The 22,389-nt window shown below is 34.3% G+C and overlaps 1 protein-coding gene across 2 annotated transcripts in view; it reads left to right on the forward strand.

Annotated features, from left to right (window-relative positions):
• AGMO (alkylglycerol monooxygenase) overlaps nucleotides 1-22,389 on the forward strand; it is a 320,330-nt gene that overhangs the window by 154,100 nt on the left and 143,841 nt on the right. For both annotated transcript variants that reach the window (XM_081800464.1, XM_081800465.1), the window contains exons 9-11: nucleotides 1,567-1,701; nucleotides 3,649-3,765; nucleotides 13,726-13,808. In XM_081800464.1, the coding sequence (XP_081656590.1) occupies nucleotides 1,567-1,701; nucleotides 3,649-3,765; nucleotides 13,726-13,808 (335 nt within the window). The remainder of the gene's footprint in view (nucleotides 1-1,566; nucleotides 1,702-3,648; nucleotides 3,766-13,725; nucleotides 13,809-22,389) is intronic.

Genomic DNA, 22,389 nt, shown 5'->3' on the forward strand with positions numbered 1-22,389 from the left:
TTAGGAGTTCTTGAACCTACAAAAACATATACTTACTTTCACTTGTATTCCTTTATATTCAGCCAAATTTCTCACCTTTCCCTCAGAGGCATCAAAAGCAAGTAAGATGGCCCCCACTAGTTGGAGAGGGTTGTTTTTTTTTTTCCTCTTTATTATTAGGCATAGGACACTCACTTTGCTCTCCTTTGGAGTCCAGGAGTTTCAGGGCATTGGGAGGCAAATAAGAAAGTACTCCTTATTTTAAAATGTTACCATGTATTTCTCATGGCCTGTATCTAGAATGAGAGCAATAAAATGCAGTCAGGGACACCGGGGTGGCTCGGTTGGTTGAGTGTCAGACTCCTGGTTTTGGCTCAGGTCATGATCTCAGGGTCCTGGGACCGATCGAGCCCTACGTTGGGCTCCACACTCAGCAGGGAGTCCTCTTGAAGTTATCTCTCTCTCCCTCTCCCTTTACCCTCCCCACACTCGTGCTCTCTCTTTCTCTAAAATAAATAAATAAATACTTAAAAATAAATAAATAAAATGAAGTCAGTTTTCAAAATAACAGAACAGGTAAGTATATTAATATGTATTGTAACTCCTAAGCACATTATATTTTGTATTATTATTATTTTTTATTATTAAGGCCCAGTGTAAATTTCCATTTGACAGTTCCCTTTTCCTCAAAATCTCCTCCACTAAACCCTACATTGTTCATTAATTGCTTCAGATTCCTTATTGTAATGTTTCAAGAAATTTTAAAACCATTTTTATAATCCTAGCAGTTTAAACTCTTTAAGAGACAATGAAAATGCCAGTAGGACCACAAATTCTCATAGAGCCAAAACTTCTTTCTACATTAATTTATTACTTCACTTATAATAGAAGTCAGCATTTGAGTCTATAGCTCTAGGACTATTTTAAATCCTATGATGCATTACTATCACATGTATGGAATAACCAATTACCCTAATAGCTAATATTTACTGAGTACTTCTTATGTGTGAGCATACTTTTAACTTCTGTACCTGTCAAATGTACAGTGTTCTTTACAGAATGTGAATTCCTACTATAAAACTCAGAGATGGCTTTGAATATTTTTCCTCAATTGTAGACATGATTGTCTAAAACTCAGTGCAGTAAATAAAGGGCTGTTTTTAAATCTGTAATATGTTTCCATGTTCAACATTAATATCCATTTAGCAAGACTTTAGAAATAATATCATTAGACACAGATGTTGAGTGCACAGCTGCTAAATTAATTCCATTGGAAGCAAAGACTCAACTCATTTTTTCTATTTTGCTGATTTTCTAAATCATTGTCCTCTTTTTAAATTTCAAAATTATAATTTTTGTGGAGCTTCAGAAATATTGACAAGAACACACTTAAGGGACACAGAAGGAATAGAATGAATTACAATATGCAATTGCATATTAATCTATATTGAATGATACATAACCTGTATATTACAGAAAAAAATATAAATTGCATTGAATAATAAATAAAATGTATGATTAATTATACTTCATATTTTTGTTATGTGTTTTTCTTATTTTAAATAAGCTATATTTTTATTTTTCTAGTTCCACCATTTAGTTTACATATGGACTACATTCTGGGCCACACCTGGATTCTTCAACAAGTTTTCTGTCATATTTAAAGGACCAGGATGGGGTCCAGGTAAACCAAGACTTGGACTGAGTGAAGAAATCCCAGAGGTAAATAGAGTTCATGCTGGTGATGGTGAAGATTAGTATCATATTGCCAGGTCTACAGTCAGCCTGTATGCGTGTTGACTTCATGCAGATCTGAAAAAAGATGTTCACTTAGGCAGATACTGCCCTTTGGTACACAACTTACTGACTAGAAACCACCTAGGGGCCAATAAGAATGGTGCCTTCTCCCAGGCAGACACTGCCTCTTACTGGGGAGCATGATTTGGGGAGCAGAGCAGCAGAGACTAGTTTTCAGATCCACTGAAATGTACAGCAAAGAGCCTTTGTGTAATGCAAAAACTCTACAAACACATTCGCTTGGTCACAGAATCCTAAAACACTAGAGGTGGAGGGAGCCTTAAAGATGACTCAGTGTAGCCTTCATTTTATTCATGAAAAAATGTAAAGATGGTCAACATCACTAATCATCAGGGAAATGCAAATCTAAACCACAATGAGATATCACCTTATACCTGTTAGAATGGCTAAAATAAAAAAAGACAAGAAATCACAAGTGTTGGTGAGGATGTGGAGAAAAAGAATCCCCCATATGCTGTTGCTGGGAATGTAAATTGGTACAGCCAGTGAATGAAGGGGCCTGGGAGATTCAAACTTCTAGTTATGAAATGAGTAAGTTACAGGAATAAAAGTCACAGCATAAAGAATATAATCAAGGATATTGTAATAGTGGTATATCAAGATAGATGGTACCTATACTTGTGGTAAACATAGCATAAGGTATAAATTTGTCAGATTACTAAATTGTATACCTGAAACTAATGTAACTATACTGAATTTAAAAAAAGAAATGAAGTCTCTAGAATGGAAGGTCTAAAGTCACACCAAGGTGATGTGGTTATTGGATTAGACCATAACTTCACCCATTCTCTAGTAGAGTAGTAGTAGCATTAAATTCAGAAATCACATTAAAACCCAAAAGTAAGTGAAGTGGAGATTTAAAACCCTGGAAACTCAATGAAAAATTCAGTTTTAATCTGGAATTCTTATAGAGATGATAAAAAGAGATTTCCTTCCAATCCTTAGGATATAGATTGTGATTCCTTATAATAACTGTCATTAATAGTAATCTAAAAGCAATAGAAAGAGTAAACTATTGTTTGTATCAAAGATAATTGTGAGTATAAAAATTAGCCCATATTACAAGGAAATAAAATCAGTTTTTATTTGAATTTTGTTATTTTTCAAAAATCATGATCTAAATAAGAATGTTTTCTTATCCAGTTATAAAAGCTGCTATGCTGAAATTTCCCAGATGTTTTTAGTGTTGTTCATAATCAGTCATGTAACAATGAGCTGACCTGATTAGGTGAAAATAATTCCCTTATTTCAGCTCAGAAAATTTAGTTAACTCTGATCCATTTATTATTTCTTCTATTTTTCAATAGATAATCCAAAGTGAATATTCTAAAGTAATATTTGTGCCTAAATTTGCATTATAAAAGTAGAATTGTAGTATTTCTGGGAAACTCTATAGTTTAGGAAAGTTGTTGCCAATAAACCGGTATTTCCCTTTGAGGCATGATTATCTCCATTAGTAAAATAACCTTCCATTTTTTCTTTTTCTTTACTTTCATGTATAATCATGGACATATTTATGTATTCCTATTTTCATATTTCATATTTTAATGTTCATTTCGGTTGTTATCATCAGTACATACTGCTGACTCAATTCTTACACTGGTTTATTATAAAGCAGACTAAATCAAAATCATAATGCTTCTGAAATGAAAAACAAGTTTCTGAACTTTTATGTTTTTCTATCCAAAAACAAGAGAACGTTAGATTCATTCTGGGGAAAAAAAAAAAAAAAAGGAATAGCAAAGCTTTTCTTTTCTTTGTGCACATCTCCTCTCTGCTTAGTGTGAATTTCAATGAGGGCAATAAGCCAGGGAGCAATGTAAAGAAAAGACGTCTTTCTTGTCTTCCTAGGTCACGGGGGAGGAAGTTCCCTTCTCATCATCGGTGTCTCATCTATTAAGGATCTATGCAGTTGCACAGTCTGCTTTGATGCTAGCATTTTATGAAGAGACCTTTGCAGATAAAGCTGTAGGTGGTATCCATTTTAAATATCTAGGAAATTTTGTGAGAAAATTATCTGTCACTTTGTCTGAAAATGGAAATTAGCTCCCAATATTATAGCTGTGCTCTATTTTTTTTCTGTAATGTCACTTTAATGTTGGCAATATCTCCCATTTAAACAGGTAAGTTAATTCTCCTAGACTATTAAATATAAATTAATTGATTATATCCAAAGTGTTCCTGTGAAGAATATCTATCAAATGGTTTGCCAAAGATATTGTCTAGGCTTTGGGGAAGCAGAATAAAAAGTCTTCCCTGAGAATTTTTAACCACAAACCAGCCCTCACTCAGGGATGGGTCCAGGATTTATACTAACTATTGATTTATAAACCTAAATTAAGAATATAGTTTAAAGTGTTCTCAGATTAGGTCTCGCGCACCTAATAGAACCATGTTCAAAGCATGCTTGGAGCAATCCCCTTGAACTCAAGTGTCAGAGTATTCCCAAAGATAAAGTCACAGTGATGATGAACTCAGAGTTAAACAACACAGAAACACACTGGGAGAAAGCAAACCATCATGACAAAGCCTTAGCAGAAACAACAAAAAACAGAATCAAACTCTAAAAAACAACAGATGTTGGAAATTAAAGTAAAACATAAATTTAGTAAATTTAGTATGTTTGAAGAAGCCGAAGATGAAATTAAAAAGAAATTAAAATTATGAAAACTTAAGAACAAGACTATCAAAAATCATAAGGCTCATTTAAAAATCTTCACATTAAACTTCTAGCACACAAAAATGTGATAATAGACCTGAGAAAGTCAATGATTTAAATAGCAGTTTAAAGGCAAATTAAGAGAGAATTAGTGCATTAATAAATAGAGTCATCCATTATTTAAAAAAATGAACCACTATCCAGTGCTAAAAGACAATGAGATGAAAACAAAACATGACAAGTAATCTTCAGACATAAAGAATAGTGTGGAAAAGTCCAAAAAAAGAAAAAAGATGCAAGAACCAAAAAAAAAATTAAATGAATTCAGATGGATTAGTGGATAGTGAATTCAACCAAAACAAATTAACTTTTTTCAAAGAATAAGTCTGTGCTATTTACAGATATCAGTTCCTGAAAACTCCATACTAACAGACATTAATAAATAATACATGCAGAAAAAATATATCTACCATAGGATTACTATTAATAATTTAATATATAAACCCTGTAGAATCATTTTTAATAATTACATACCATTTTAATAATCCTAGTATAGTGGGGTGCCTGGGTGGCTCAGGTGGTTAAACGGCTGCCTTCAGCTCATGTTATGATCCCATTGTCCTGGGATCGAGCCCCACATCAGGCTCCGCGCTCAGCAGGGAGCCTACTTCTCCCTCTCCCTCTGCCTGCCTGTCTGCCTACCTGTGCTCTCTCTCTGTCAAATAAATACATAAAATCTTTAAAAAATAAATAAATATATAAATAAATAAATAAATAAAAAATCCTAGTATAGTAATTCCACTGGAACAATTACAATTATTCCATACGTCCTATATCGTGAATTGTAAGAAAGAAGCCTACTTGAAATAGATTACTGGGTGTGTTAGATAGGACTCACTGGTTTTATGTGAGAGATATTCAACCCAGGGTAAATTTATTAACTCCTATAACTGAAGAGTTTGGGACTATTTCTTCATCAGGCAGTGCTGATCCAATGAGTCAAATAATGTCATCAGGAACTTTCTCATTCTTTCCTGCAGCTATGTTTTTCTCAGTGCAGATTCTTCTACAGACTCTCAGCCTTCATGGTGGCTAGATGGCTACAAGCAGCTCTAGTTTTAAATACTGCCAAACAAAGAATCCCAGAAGTGAAGGTTCCAAGTTGAAGTCTAATGTTCTGGATAGCACAGAACTAATCAGTATCATCACTCTATGCATGGGAGAACAGAGTCAGCTCCACAGGATCCTCAGGATCAGAGAGGAAGAAAAGAATGGCTTAAAAGAAAATTAATTAGGTTATAGTACATAGAAAAAGGGAAATAGATTTGAGTAAGCAAAAATAACAAATGTTAGATGTTTATAAATCCTTCTCACTAATAAATATATGACTTAAACTTGTTTTCAAAAAAATATTCTTTAAACACTTATAAAATGCATAGTAACATGTAAACTTTCCTGTGGGATACCCTTACTTAAACTGTCTATGGCGTGCGGGTCTTTTAGATATCGTCTGCTCTAAGAAACAGAATATCCAATTAAATGTGTCTTAAATATAACTGGAAATTCAAGGGCAAGAGTTTCTGGGGTTGGTTAGTTTGTCAGTTCAAACATGTAGAGGTTCCAAAAAGGTTTCTCTATCATTCTCTTGGCTTTCATCATCATTAAGATAATGACAGCAACTTCAGTCTGCTGTACTCACAGACTGTGACCAAAAGCAGCAAGTTCACTTCTTCTATAGCATCTTATAAATTTCATTTTATTTAAGAAGGAGGAAAAAAAGCCCCAGAATATTTCCCAGCAAATGTCCTTTCATGTCTCATTATTCAAGACGAATTCACATGTCCACACTGAACCAATAACTAACACCAGCTCATGAATTAACCATGAATGAATTATACCAGGGATAAAGAGTTCACTTCCCCCCTGAGCACATTTCTTCCTTATACCTGGATAAAATCAGCCATAGTAATAGTACAGAAGAAATGGGGGCTATTTCCTGGTTGGGCTGCCAATAGTGTGTGGCACAGTGTGTCCTACTAAATAAAATAGGTTTACAGAAAGTTATCATAAACATTACTGAATAATATATTAAAGAAAGCCCATTTTAATTTTTAACCTTATTTAAGGACTTTACTGATTGGTATTATTCTTATGTATTTGTGGATTTTGCATTTAAAATTAATAAGCAAACATTGTTACAAGTAGTGACCCCAGTTTTGAAAGATAAGTTCATATTTGCTCTCTGTCCAAAGAGAATGTTTTTACAAAAACGACAGTAAAATATTTAATAGACTTTTCTGATTATAACAGAAAACAATGAATTAAATTCTAGTTTCCATTTTGTGAAGTGAAATTAAGAAATAGGATACAACGTGACCAGAAATTCTTGAGAATAGGATGGTAGGAAACATACTGGCTCATTGTTTGCTCTTTCGTATATGCACTACAATTAATGAAACCAGTTCCATGTTGTGCTGGGTTCATTTGCCTTTAGCTTCAAAATGAGACAAAATTTGAACTCAAAAATTTATTTCAGGAGCAAAGCTTTCTTAAAAGCAGCATGAACCAAATCACTCTTAGCAATGCATGTGTAGATACCAAATTACCATAATGGTGAGACTAAAATTCAAGTATTACATAAGTAACCCGTCACTGATTACTTTGTTAAACTACTTTGTTATCTTAATTTTTTCACCTAAATAATGACTGAAATATGCATGTATTCGCAGAGTTTCCATGGTTGAAAGAGACCAGAAGAAAAGCTAGATCATCTACATCTAAATATCTAACTCTTGATAGACTTATCAATGTTGAGTACAGTTTGCATTAATGATTTTTTTAGTTGTACTAAGTAAAATACCAAAATAAATTATACCAATTCATAGAAACAAAACTAGAAATTTACCCATTTTGATTTTGAAATAGGAACCCTTGGCATTAAGTTCACCAAGAGAGTTCATGGTTTAGGCATGTATGAGTACTTCCTGGGCAAAAATGTAGCTAGACACAGTGTATATTAAAAGATGCAACTTATAGCAAGGTTTCACAAGATGTTTCTCCTGCCATAAAAAACAGAAACTCCTATAGATATATTGACAAAGAGAAAAACCAAGTGTTGGAATCCTTTTCAAACTGGAATTAGAGTTGGAGACAGCTTCGTTCCTGACGCAAATTAATTTTGGAAGGTGTGTTTGCTTGTTTCCCACATATGTTTCTCCTTGCTAAAAACATGCTGTGCAACTAGGAAAAAAGTTGCTTATTTGTAAGATTCTGTAGTGCCTTTCTAGTCTCAGAGATGTTTAAAAGCATATGAAGACATTAACATCCAACAGCAATATTTTTTTTCCAGATTCACTGTAGCCAATAATCACATAGAAAAGTTGTGGCTGACTTGTAATTGGGGCCCTGCTGTGGTCCCACAGCCTTTTCTGTTTATGCATATACCAGAGTAGATAAATACTTACTTGTTTTATGTGTGCAAGTTCTGTATAAATAACTTTGAGAGTCAAAAAAACAATTTGATGGCCACCACAAAGGTGTAAAAGGCACATTCCTTTCTTACTGAAACTTGAAATGCATACATTTAAATATATAGTGTTTAGTTTAGTGATATGACCCACAGACTTCTATGTTGATTTTGGTTTAGTAATGCTTGGGAAATCAATTCCTTAGCTGCCAGGGTCCAGTTCATGGGGTGATACCATGAATACACGTTTGAAATGAAAATACGGACACACTAGCGTGTTTCCAAAGTAAAACTGTAAAGGCAATGCTATCCTTTTAAATAATAGACACACTCAAAATAGTTTCAGTATTTCACAGTCTTAGAATGTGTAGTAAAGTTAACTGCAGATACATTTTAACACAGATTATTTGATGATATATTTCAAGTTAATGATGCATCTGAGAATATCCAATATAAATTTGGGAACAGATTTTTATAGTTTTGAATTCCCCTGTATGCTGTATTCTGTAAAATATTATGGGCACTGCAATTTTATAACTAATGTTTTCATGTTGACAAGTTTTAACAGACTCTTTGAAAAAAATCAATATATTTAATGGTACTCTCATAACACAGTGTCACTTGTGCAAATTAGATCTAGCTTAGGTCTTATGTGAAATCTCTCAAGAATTTATTTGAGAGTATCTATCTACTGTTTGTTTGGTTTTTTTTTTCCAGTGCAGTCCATTGAGATTTAATTTAATTTCCTAAAGTTTTTAGGTGGTAACCAAAGTAATATGAAAAAAGGAAATGTGAGCCAAAACGAGCATCAGTTATAACTGAAAGCCATGAAATAAATGTAGTAAGTGTGTACTATAGGATATTTTAACTAGGTAGTTAAAATAAGCATAGGCTTCAGGAACTCAGAAAAGTGATTATCGTGAGTTACAATGAAAAATATGATTTTTTAAAAGATTTTATTTATTCATTTGAGAGAGAGTGTGTGAGAGAGAGAGCACAAGTGAGAAGAGGGGAAAAAGGAAAGGGAGAAGCAAACACCCCGCTGAGCAGGGAGCCCAACGGGGGACTCAATCCCAGGATCTCAGGGATCATGACCTGAGCTGAAGGCAGACGCTTAACTGACTGAGCCACCTAGGAGCCCTGAAAAAATATAATTCATGTACACTATATTGAATCGTGGATCACTACATCAAAAACTAATGATGTATGGTGACTAACATAACATAATAAAATAAAATTAAAAAAAAAGAAAAGAAATATAATTAAGTGGGACTTTGCACATTAAAAGTATCATTTACACAAATAATGAAATATTAACTGTGACATTAAACATATCTTCATGTTATTAGTATTGTCCCAAACTTTGATCACTATCAGACCGCTCCTTTAATAATAATATTAAACACAATCAACCATAAAACTGCTTGTAATTTGAATTAATATCTCATTTGTATTTATGAAAAATATGTAAAAATTAGACATTTTAACTCAGCTTTGGAGACTCAAAGTCAAAATGCACAGTTCTGAGGAGTTGTATTTTCTCATTAAAAGTAATCCTAATGTAAAGAGGGGTGCCTGGGTGGCTCAGTTGGTTAAGCATCCTCCTTTGGCTCAGCTCATGATCCCGGGGTCCTGAGATCAAGCCCCGCATCAGGCTCCCTGCTCAGCGGGGAGTCTGCTTCTCCCTTCCGCACCCCCCCAACCCCAGCTCATGCTCTTTCTCTCTCTCTTTCTTTCTCTCTCAAATAAATAAATAAAATCTTTAAAAAAAAAAGTAATCCTCATGAAAAGAAAGTTTGTCTTTCTGAGACTGTCTTTTAACACCTCTTCTTTTCTTTTGTATTTTGAGAAACAACTGAAAGATATAGAGCTTATATTTTCACTTGCTTCTTAGTGAAAAAAAAAATAAGAGTTTTCTATCACAAGTATAGCAAAAGTTGGTGTCCAGATTTCAGTGAGATCTTGAAGTGAATACTGATAATTTAGAGTGGCTTCATGACCCCCAAAATAGTTTTACTGAACATCCAAGAAAGAAACTGTGTCAAAATGGATATCTTCCAGCAACTGCTGTAGGACCTTGAGTTCTGAGGTTGCTGCCTCTTAGATGAATTTAACATTTTGAAATATTTAGTATATGAATATTAAATTATTAATATTAAATTATGAAGTATTAAATCATTAGCTTGTTTAATAGAATTTATTTTTAATTTTAAAGAACTAAAATATTAATAGTAAATTAAATATTTAATGTTATAATATTCAATTATTGGTTAAACCATTAATATAAATTATTAATATTAAGGGCATGGATATTAACACACAGATATAAAATATTCATTCACTTGATCAATCTTTCAACAAAAACATATTGAGTACTAACTGTGCACCAGGCAATGTTCTAGATGTTTGAGATGTAACAGTAAATAACAAAGTATAACCTCTAATGGGGCTTACATCCTAGTGGGGGATCTAGTGGGACAGAAAATAAAAAGCAAGAGAATGCTCAGACAAATGTATAATTGTATAGAAGTGATAAGTAGGTAAATGAATAATTGTATAGAAGTGTTGCATGGAGAACAATATAACAGAAAAAGGTTATAGATAGTTATGGAAAAGTACTGTTTTACATATGACAGACAAGGATGTGCATTTGAATAGTACCAGAATGAAATGAAGGAATGAACCATAAAGATCCCTGGGGGAAGTTGCCCCAATAGAAGGAACAGTAGGTAAAACAGACTTGAAGGGGAAGGATGCTTGTCATGTTCAAGGAAGAACAAAATTTGTGATATGAAAGACAGAGAGATTACTAGTGGACAATATGATAGTGGGGTAGGTTATGTATGGGCCAGAGTAGGGACTTCGAGTTTTATTCTAAGTAGAATTTGAAGGTCCTGAAGGATTTAGAGCATAATAATGATGTGATATGATGTATGTCTTAAAAAGAGTCAGCATTCTAGCTGTAAAACTGTGGGTAGAAGGCCATGAGAAGTAGACATGCAATTTTAGAAGTGGAGACACCAGCTAAAAGAGTATTTCAAGTTGTGGTGGAGATCATGTTGGGTTGGAATAAGTTTTTTTGTTCACAAAACAGCTGCTTGTAACAAATACCTTTATCCTGGATGTACTTCAAATATGCTGCCAACATTTTATTTCTAATGTATTAGAAGTAGACAGTGAGAGAAGAGTCAAGGATGAGTCACAGTCTTTTGTTTGTTTTGCTTTTTTGGTTTTTCGGGGTTTTTTTGCTTGAACAACTAAAAAACTGTTTGTGCCATTCTAAGAAGAAGAAACCTGGAGATGTGTAGTGTGGAGGAAGGAAACAGAGTTTTAGACATAGTAAGTATCAGGGGCCTTTTAGCTAGGTAGAGGCATTAACTAGGTAGCTAGATAGACGTATTATGTTGATTTTCACTCCGACTCCAGGAACCAGGAAGCAATTTGAACAAAGAGGATTTCCCCCCCTTTTTTTTTTTCTGGTTAAGGGATCAGAAATTCCCTAACCAAAATTCAAAAATATATTTTATCCTGTATCTGATTTTCCAATGATATTGGAAAGAGTTAATGGACCTTTTATTTGTGCTTCTTTATTTTATTGTAATTCATTAAAGTTAACCTAAGTACCATTTGAAAAATCAGTATAGCCTAAAAATAGTAACAATGATATTCCTATCATAACCATTAGTTGACTTTGTGCCAAGCACTCTTCTCAGTACCTTATTATAGTTGCTGCCAAACTCATTTTATGTCAAATGTACCAAACACATAAAAGAGCCTTAGAAATGCCAAATAATTTGCCTATGGTTACATGGCTCATAGATTCAATGCATAATTCCAAATCCTATATTCTTACAGAGCATTTAAAATCATGCTGTAGTTTTTGGGCACATACCATTTCTTTCTTTCATATGAACTTTCTCCTCAGGAATCAAAATGAAGCAGTGGTGGTGAAAGCAGCATTTTTCTTTTTTTTTTTTTTGGTAAGATTTATTTACTTATTTGACAGAGAGAGACACAGCAAGAGAGGGAAGACAAGCAGGGGGAGTGGGAGAGGGAGAAGCAGGTCTCCTGTGGAGAAGGGAGCCCGATGCGGGGCTCAACCCCAGGACTCCGGGACCATGACCCAAGCCGAAGGCAGATGCCCAACGACTGAGCTACCCAGGCGCTCCAAGAGCAGCATTTTTCTTTACAGACAAAATGTTTCCCTTAAGCAACCATTAATCTGCTCAAGCACACCTAGTTACTTCACCACCAAGAAATATTTTTCTGGTACTTTTGCCTTACTGTCCCAAAGCAGCCACTGCTGAATTCCATATACCCAAATAACATCCCACTAAAACATTCTGGTGTCCACTGAGCTTTCCCTCATATCTGATACCTAGCTCTGTCCCCATATCCCTAACATTCTGATACTTTTTATTCATATTTTTGATTACTCATCAATACTCATCTACTAAACAATTGCTGTGTTTTAAATCCCTGTCAATTCTGGGTGCCATCCAGGCATATGATGGTGAATAGGGAGGTGTTATAGTTGGCCATGAGGTCAGGGTTGATTTAAAAGGAGGTGTGGAGCTGAGGTATTGGATGTGAACAGCAGTTGCAATTGGTAGCTTTTGCTTATTGTTTATAACTTTGGACAGATGCAATTTTTCTAGGTGTATATATTAGTTAATAGTGAGTTGAAATTACCTCTTTTTATTTCATTAAAAGCAAAGAAAAAGAATGTTTGCATCATGTTTTGATCACTATTTTAGCCACTTTGTTGTATCGCACTTAATGAGAACACTCTTTCTGTAGGGGAATCATTCAGGGGATGTGTATCCAACTTCTTGCTTTAGCTGATCCACTTTTAAACTAAAGCAGTATTCATCTGACCCTAAATAGTAGCTATGTAACCTCAGTTTAGATCTCTGCCCCTGTCCCCTTTAAGTTTGTTGCTCAGATTTATCCACCATTGTCACACTCTGAGGTCAAGAAGGTGTATTTTGAATTTCAGAGGCATCATTTATTTCTGTGTGATGATGGAAAAATTACTTAATCCTTTTGTTCCTGGTTTGTTTTTCCATATATGAAGCAGATATAATGATACCTTATCTGTAAGGGTGTAGGGACTATAAAAAGAATTGAAGTATATGAAACATATAACATGGAAGCTATGAAATAGTAGATGCTTAGTAAATATTATTATTAAATTTTGACATGTAAACAAAATGCATAATTTATAATTATGTTGAAAATATGTTGTTACAATAATTTAAAAGATAACTTTTGACATGTACATATGAACCTATAGATTTCACCAAATATGAGTATGTATTTGTACAGTATGTTCCATTTATGTGTTTGCACTCGTAAACACATTCTCCTTTAAATATTTTCCATATTAAAAACAGTTTTGGGTTTGAAACCACAAAGAATTAGTGATATTAAAAATAGCTATTGGAATGTGCTATTTATTCATAAAAATGTAAGTGATTTCTCCATATGTGGGGCCATAGGTGTTTCAAAGAATTATGAAAGTCAAAACTATAAAGGAGAATTTTTAGAAAGAACTCTTTAAGCAAAATATCTCTGTGAAAGTGTCTAATTCATTCTCCAAGTGTCTAGCAAGATAATTAAATGACATTAGGAAAACCAAAATATCCTCTGTATATTTATTTAAACTTCTTGAAAAATGTCAGTGACAAATGGTGTAATATAAAATAAAATCTGAGGCTGGTTTTCTTGACAGCTTTAAATTCTGATACTCCTTTTAGTAACTCTCCTAAAGAATTTGTTGATGTCTGTCTTTCCCCAACAGGCACTATCACAGGTCACACTCCTTCTGAGGGTTGCCTTCATTATCCTGACATTGACCTCCATTGGATTTCTTCTGGATGAAAGGCAAGAAGTGAAATTATTTCATTTTATGTCATTTTATAATGTTTTAAAAATATATGTGAAACTTAGATATTTATCAAATACTTCTTATTAAAAAATAAAGTTGAAACTATAATTTCACAATATTTTAAATTAAACAGAGTGGTGGTTTCTCTCATTTTTAAAATCAAGCATGCATTTTAAATCTAAGCCTTTTAAATGCAATTTAAGGTTTTCAAGGTTATTAAAGAAAACCTATAAATGTAATGAGTAATTTGGCAAAACATAGACCGTAACTCTGAGTACTTAATAAAATATGAAACATATTTGAGTACTTTTCCTTTGCCATTGAACACTTCACAATATATGCCAGAATGTATGTACTGTGTACTTCAAGTTTATGTCCTTTTCCTCACACAGCATATTTAAAGAAACTTGTATTAAATACTACCCTAGCCAGAAAATATATTCACCTGCACAATTTTAAAATGCTTTTATGGCAGGAAGTATATAGAAAAATACTTACTATTGCTTAGTATTTATCAATCATTAATATTAATACCAATACCAATATTTATGCACTTAATGTGTGCCATAGAATATGTTATTAATTCTTACAACAATGCTCTGAGATAAGAATTACTATAAATCCCATTTTGCAGATGAAGAAAGTCAGACAGACAGATAGTAAGAGATAGAACACAACACAAACCCAAGCAATGTGACTCCTGAATTCACATATTATAGAATTTATATTGTAACTTTGTGAAGAACTGCAAAAAAATAAGTCATTCTTATGATTTTTATCTTTGTTGTAGTATAATTGTTTATCAAGTGGGTAATCAATACCATTCCTTTCAGGAAATTATACATATAGAAATACAGAAAACGTACACTTAGTTTATATCGATGGTATGTCACTTTCCCAAAGAAAGCTTAATGGATGTTCTGGAATAGCAGCAGATTCTGGAGTTTTATCACGATCAAAATCATCAAGTTAGAAATGAACATACTAGTTAATGGAACTGTTTAGAATATGCACTCACTATAAACACTTGGTAAAGAATGATGCATCTGATACATTTCACATAAGCATATGTAAACAGTGTGTAGAAATTTAAACTTACTTCCTTCAATACTTTAAAAGTTGTGTTTATTATTTATTTTGTTTGGCTCTCTATCCCTACTTTTCTAGACTACAAATAAAGTACATATTGAGCCATAAAAAGAGAAAATGGAAAAACGAGTCACAGGTCCCAATGAAATAATTACCCAGATCCAGAGAATCAGGATCTCACATTTTAAAGATCACAATTCTACTGGTTGCATACACTTACAAGAAGTAGCAATAAGCTAATAGCAATAGTACAGTCTCATTTTTTTAATGAAGATTTTATTTTGTTTCCATGCATACAGATAAACAGGCCAAAAAGCAGGCTATCAATTTTGTCATAATATATCTTATGGTATATTAAATCAATCTTATTGTGTATAATTAGTTTAAAATCAAAACTGTCTCTGGCCTTATTTGGAAACACATACTAAGATACAGATAAGTCATTCCAATCCAGTGTAGTAGAAGCCAAAAGAGAATGGAATGATGTTTTTAAAGTGCTGAAAGAAAAGTACAACCAACCTATAATATTATATAGCAAAAATAAAGGTGAAGCAAAAGTTACTTATACAGACTTCTACAGCAAGCTTCACATTTGATAGTGAAATGTTGAAAATTTCCTTTTGAAGTTGAAAACGAGTTGGATATGCTTATTATTTAACATTCTGCCACAAATAATCAATGGAGGAAGGAAAGACAAAGAAATAAAAGGCATAAGGATTTGAAAGAAATTAATAGATCAATTATAAAATTAGTTTATATTAATCAATCTAATAAATATAACTAATGAATTAATGAAAAAATCCAAAGAATCTGTTGGAAAATTATTCAAATTAATAGATGAATTTAGGAAAAATTTTAGAGAAATGGCCATCAACTGCATTTTTATGCACTAGCAAATAAAAAACTCTATGCAATTGCATGAAATACATTAAATACTAAGAAAAAGCAATCCTAAAAAATGAGTAGGCTGTGAGAATGTGGCAGCAGATTAAGAGGACCCTAGGCTCACCTTGTCCCAGAAATAGAAGATAACTATCAAATCATCCTAAATACCCTAGAAATCGACCTGACGTCTGGCAGAACAAACTCCACAAATAAAGGTTGAGAAGAGGCCTCATCGAAGAAAGTAGGCAATGCAAAGACGCGGTTTGGAAGAAAAATGGATGCTGACCTCTGTAGTGGGGAGGGAAATGTGGTGGCAGAGAAGGGTGAGAGACAGACTAGCACACAGGGGAGTGCATGGGGAAAATAAATCCCATAGCAATTGGCTTGGAAAGGAGAGGGGCCAAATTTTGTGCTTTTTCAAGGAAAGGGGCTTAAAGCCTAGACTTCTGAAGATCAGCAAGCTTGGTTCAATGAGAGCCCTGGGGCATTGGGGCTGCTCTTTGGAAAGAAGTCAGGGTAAATAGCCTGCAGGCATACAGACTGGAAATAGCAATCTGAAAACTGCCTGAGGCACACAGTGGAGAGGTTATTTGCTCATCTCAGAGCAAGTCCCAGAGAGGCAGCATCTATGGAGAGACCCCTCTGGGAACAAAGGAACTGGCATGTGCCATTTCCCTCTCTTGACCCTCAGCGTAAGCACAGGGCCACCTGTGAGAAGCCAGGACACTGGTTTCCTAACTTACTTACACCAAGCCCCACCCCCCACCATGCTCTAGTGAACCCCTCCTCCCAGTCTGGGTTGCCTCAGTCCCAGTGCTGTGGGCCCTCTGCACAGAAGCCCAGCCAAAACCCCTACTCATACGGCATCTCCCAACCCGAGAGTTTTGTGAAGTCTCAGTTCTGGCAACAGTGATGACAGGTCTTATCTCCCAAGCACACTAGAGCACACCTAGTTAAAACGCACCACATTCAGGCTAGGGACCATACACTGCCTATAACAGGCAAAGAAAGCCTCTGTAGATGACTGGCCTGAAGGATAAAGCAGTTAGGACAAAACAGCAGAGCACACACAGCACACATTGGAGACACTTCTGGAAGTGCCAGGCCCTGGGGAACAAGGGACCCTCCATGGCAGGGCACTACAGGACCTCCTCTTTGTAAGGCCATTACCCTGAAGAACAGGAGATGTAGCTGACTTTCTTAACACAGAGAAACAGGCACAGAGACTTAGACAAAATGGGAAGACAGAAAAATTTGTCCCAAATGAACAAAAGGACAAGGCCACGGCCAGAGATCTAAGTGAAACAGATACAAATAACATGCCTGATGGGGTATTTAAAGCAATGATCATAAGGATATTCACTGAACCTGAGAAAAGAGTGGAAGACACCAGTGAGACAGAGATAAAAAAAAGAACCAATCAGAGATGAAGAGTGCAATGAATGAGATTAGGAACAAGCTTGATGCAATGAACAGCAGGCTGGTAGAAGCAGAGGAACAAGACCTAAAAGAGTAATAGAAAGTAATCAAGCTAAACAAAAGAGAGAGAAAAGAATTGTGCAAAAGGAGATTAGACTTAGGGAACTCAGTGACTCCATCAAATCCAATAACATTAGCATTATAGGAGTCCCAGAAGAGAAAGAAAAGGAGGCAGAAAATGTATTTGAAGAGAAAATATCTGAAAACTTCCCTAATCTGGGAAAGGAAACAGATATCCAGATCCAAGAAGCACAGAGAACTTCCCAAAAAAATCAACAAAAGCAGATCCACACCAAGACATATAATTAAAATGGCAAAATATAGTGATAAAAAAAAAATTAAAAGCAACAAGAAAAAAGATAGTTACATACAAACCCATAAAGCTACCAGTGGATTTTTCAGCAGAAACTTTCCAAGCCAGAAGAGAATGGCATGGTATATTCAAAGTACTGAATGGGAAAAATCTGCAGCTGAGAATAATCTATCCAGAAAGGTTATCATTCAGAATAGAAGGAGAAATAGAGTTCCCCGGACAAACAAAAGCTAAAGGAGTTCATGACCACTAAACCAGCCCTGAAAGAAATATTAAAGGGGACTCTTTGAGTGGAAAGGAAAGACCAACAGTGACAGTACTAAGGTAGGAAACACAAAAGTGTTAAAAATGAATATTTTTGTAAAATATCAGTCAAGGACCTCACACACACACACACACACACGCACACACACACACACAAAGGATGTAAAATATGACACCAAATACTTAAAACATGGGAAGGAGAGGAGTAAAGAAAGAATGGGTTCAAAGTAAAATGACCATCAACTTAATACAGACTGCTATATGCAAAAGATATTATATACAAACCAAATGGTAACCACAAATCAAAAATCACTAATAAATATGCAAAGAATAAAAAGAAAGAAATCCAAATATATCACTAAAGAAAACTGGCAGACCATTAAATGGACAAGACAAGAAAGGATCAGAGAAAATCTTCAGAAATAACCACAAAACAGGTAATAAAATGGCAATAAATATGTATCTATCAGCAATTACTTAACCCATCAAAAGACATAGAATGACAAAATAGATTTTTTAAAAAGAGACTTATCTATATGCTGTTTAGAAGAGATTCATTTCAGACCTAAAAACACCTGCAGATTGAAGTGAGGAAATGGAGATATATTTATCATGCAAATGATTGTCAAAGGAAAGCCTGAGTAGCAATACTTACATCAGAGAAAATAGACTTTAAATCAAGACTTTAACAAGAGACAAAGAAGGGCCCTGTATAATAAAAAAAGGGGATAATCCAACAAGATATAACAATTGTAAATACTTATGCACCCAACATGGGAGCCCCCAATACATAAAACAGTTAATAAAGGAATTAGTTGATAAAAATATAATTATAGTAGGGGACCTTAATACCCCACTTACATCAATAGGTCATCTAAGTTGAAAATCAGTTGAAACAGTGCCTTTGAATGACATACTGGACCAGATGGGTTTAACAGATATATTCAGAACATTCCATCCTAAAACGGCAGAATACAGATTCTTTTCAAGTGCACATGGAGCATTCTCCAGAATAGATCACATATTAGGCCATAAAACAAGCCACAATAAATTGAAAAAGATTAAAATCATACCTTTTCTGACCACACCACTATGAAACTAAAAGTCAACCACAAGACAAAACAAAAAAATCTTGCAAGAACACAAATACATGGAGATTAAATAACATGCTACTAGACAATGAATAGATGAACCAGGAAATAAAAGAAGAAATAAAAAAGCACATGGAAAGAAATGAAAATGAAACCATGACGATTTGAAACCTTTGGGATGCAGCAAAAGCAATCCTAAGAGAAAAGTTTATAGCGGTACAGGCTTACCTCAGGTAGCAAGAAAAATCTCAACAACTTAACCTTACACTTAAAGGAGCTAGAAAAGGAGCAAGAGACAAAACCTAAAGCCAGAAGAGGGAAGGAAATAATAAAGATTAGAGCTAAAATAAATGATCTAGAAACTTAAAAACAGTAGAACAGATCAATGAAACTAGGAGCTGGTTCTTTGAAAAATCAATAAAATTGATCAACCTTTAGCCAGGCTTATCAAGAAAAAAAGAGAAAGGATTCAAGTAAATAAAATTACAAATGAGAGAGGAGAAATAACAACTAAAACCACAGAAATACAAACAATTATAAAAGAATATTATGAAAAACTATATGCCAACAAATTGGCCAACCTAGAAGAAATGGGTAAATTCCTAGAAACATATAACCTACCAAAACTGAAACAGGAAGAAATAGAAAATTTTAACAGACTGATAACCAGAAAAGAAATTGAATCAGTAATCAAAAAACTTCCACCAAACAAAAGTCCGGGACTAGATGGCTTCTGAGGAGAATTCTACCAAACATTTAAAGAAGAATTAATACCTATTCTTTTCAAACTATTCCAGAAGATAGAGGAAGGAAAACTTCCCAAATCTTGCTATGAGGCCAGCATTACACTGATGCCAAAACCAGATAAAGACCCCACCAAAAAAGAGAACTACAGGCCAATATCTCTGATGAACATAGATTAAAAAATCCTCAACAAAATACTGGAAACTGAATCCAACAAGACATTAAAAAGATTGTTCACCAGGATGAAGTGGGTTTTATTCCTAGATTGCAAGAGTGGTTCAATATTCACAAATTGATCAGCAATGATATATCACATCAGTAAGAGAAAGGATAAGAACCATATGATCATTTCAATAGATGCAGAAAAAGAATTTGACAAAGTACAACAACTATTTAAGATAAAAACCCTCAATAAAGTAGGAATAGAGGGAACATACCTCAACATCATTAAGGCCATATACAAAAGACCCATAGCTAATGTAATCCTCAATGGAGCAAAACAGCTTTTCATATAAGATCAGGAATAAGACCAGGATGTACACTCTTACCACTTCTATTCAGTATAGTACTGGAAGTCCTAACCACAGCAATCAGACAACAAAAATAAATAAAAGGCATCCAAATTGGTAAGGAAGAAGTAAAAGTTTCACTATTTGCAGATGATGTGATATGCTATATAGAAAACCCTAGACTCCACCAAAAAACTTCTGGAACTGATAAACAAATTCAGTAAAGTCACAGGATATAAAATCAATATACAGAAATCTGTTGCATTTCTATACACCAATAATGAAGCAGCAGAAAGAGAAATTAAGAAAACATTTCCATTTACAATTGCATCAAAAATAATAAAGTACCTAGGAATAAACCTAACCAAAGAGGTGAGAGAACTGTATTCTGAAAACTGTAAAAAACTGATGAAAGGAATTGAAGACAACACAAAGAAATGGAAAGATACTCTATGCTCATGGATTGGAAGAACAAATATTGTTAAGATGTCTACTCAAGGGGCTCCTGGGTGGCTCAGTTGGTTAAGCGACTGCCTTCGGCTCAGGTCATGATCCTGGAGTCCCTGGATCGAGTCCCGCATCGGGCTCCCTGCTCGGCAGGGAGTCTGCTTCTCCCTCTGACCCTCCCCCCTCTCATGTGCTCTCTCTCTCTCATTCTCTCTGTCTCAAATAAACAAATAAAAATCTTAAAAAAAAAAAAAGATGTCTACTCAAAATAGTCTACACATTCACTGCAATCCCTATCAAAATATCAAGAGCTTTTTTTTTTAAAGAACTAGAACAAAAAATCCTAAAATGTATATGGAGCCACAAAAAACCTTGAATAGCCAAAGCACTCTTCAAAAGCAAAGCTGGGGGCATCACAATTCTGGACTTCATGTTATATTACAAAGCTCTAGTGATCAAAACAGTATGGTACTGGCACAAAAGTAGACACATAAATCAATAGAACAGAATAGAAACCCCAGAAATAAGTCCACAATTATGTGGTCAGTTAATCTTCAACAAAGCATGAAAGAATATCCAATGGAAAAAAAACAGTCTGTCTCTTCAATAGATGGTGTTGGAAAAACCAGTCAGCTACATACAAAAGAATGAAACTGGGACCACTCTCTTACACCATACACCAAAAATAAATTCAAAATAGATTAAAAACCTAAATGCAAGACCTGAAACTAAAAGTCCTGGAAGAGAACTCAGGTAGAAACTTCTCTGACATCGGCCATAGCAACTTTTTTCTAGCCAGGTCCCTTGAAGTAAGGGAAAAAATAGCAAAAGTAAATTGTTAGGACTACATAAAAATAAAAAGCTTCTGTACACAAATAATTAACAAAACTAAAAGTCACATTATGGAATGGGAGAATGTATTTGCAAATGATATATCCAATAAAGGGTTAGTATCCAAAATACATAAAGAACTTATAAAATTCAGCACCCAAGAAACAAATAATCCAATTAAAAAATGGGCAGACACATGAACAGATATTTCTCCAAAGACATCCAGATAGCCAACAGACACATGAAAAGATGCTTATCATCGCTTACAATCAGGGAAATGCAAATCAAAACTACAATGTGATACCACCTCGTACCTCTCAGAGTGGCTAAATTCAACAATACAAGAAACAGGTGTTGTTGAGGATGTGAGAAAAAGGAACCCTCCTGCATTGTTGATGGAATGCAAACTGGTGCTGCCACTGTGGAAAACAGTAATCGCACTACTAGGTATTTAACCAAAGAATACAAAAACACTAATTCAGAGAGATACATGTACTCTTATGTTTATAGCAGCATTATTTACAACAGCCAAGATAATGGAAGCAGCTCAAGAAGTGTCCATTGATTGATGAATGGGTAAGGAAGATGAGATATATATATAAAATTTATAATATGTAGTTTATATATAATGTATAATATATCACTACATTATATTGTGTCTATATACACATATATATATAGTGGAATATTATCCCACCATAAAAAAGAATGAAATCTTGCATTTGCAATGACATGGATGGAGCTAGAGAATATAATGCTAAGTGAAATAAGTCAATCATAGAAAGACAAATACCATATAATTTCACTCTTGTGTGGAATTAAGAAACAAAACAAATGAGCAAAGGGAAAAGAAGAGAGAGGAAGAGAGTTAAACCAAGAAACAGACTCTTAACTATAGAGAACAACAGATGGTTACCAGAGGGGA

Source organism: Leptonychotes weddellii, chromosome 12 (genome assembly GCF_054177405.1).
Source record: "Leptonychotes weddellii isolate Sample4059 chromosome 12, ASM5417740v2, whole genome shotgun sequence".
Lineage (NCBI taxonomy): Eukaryota > Metazoa > Chordata > Mammalia > Carnivora > Phocidae > Leptonychotes > Leptonychotes weddellii.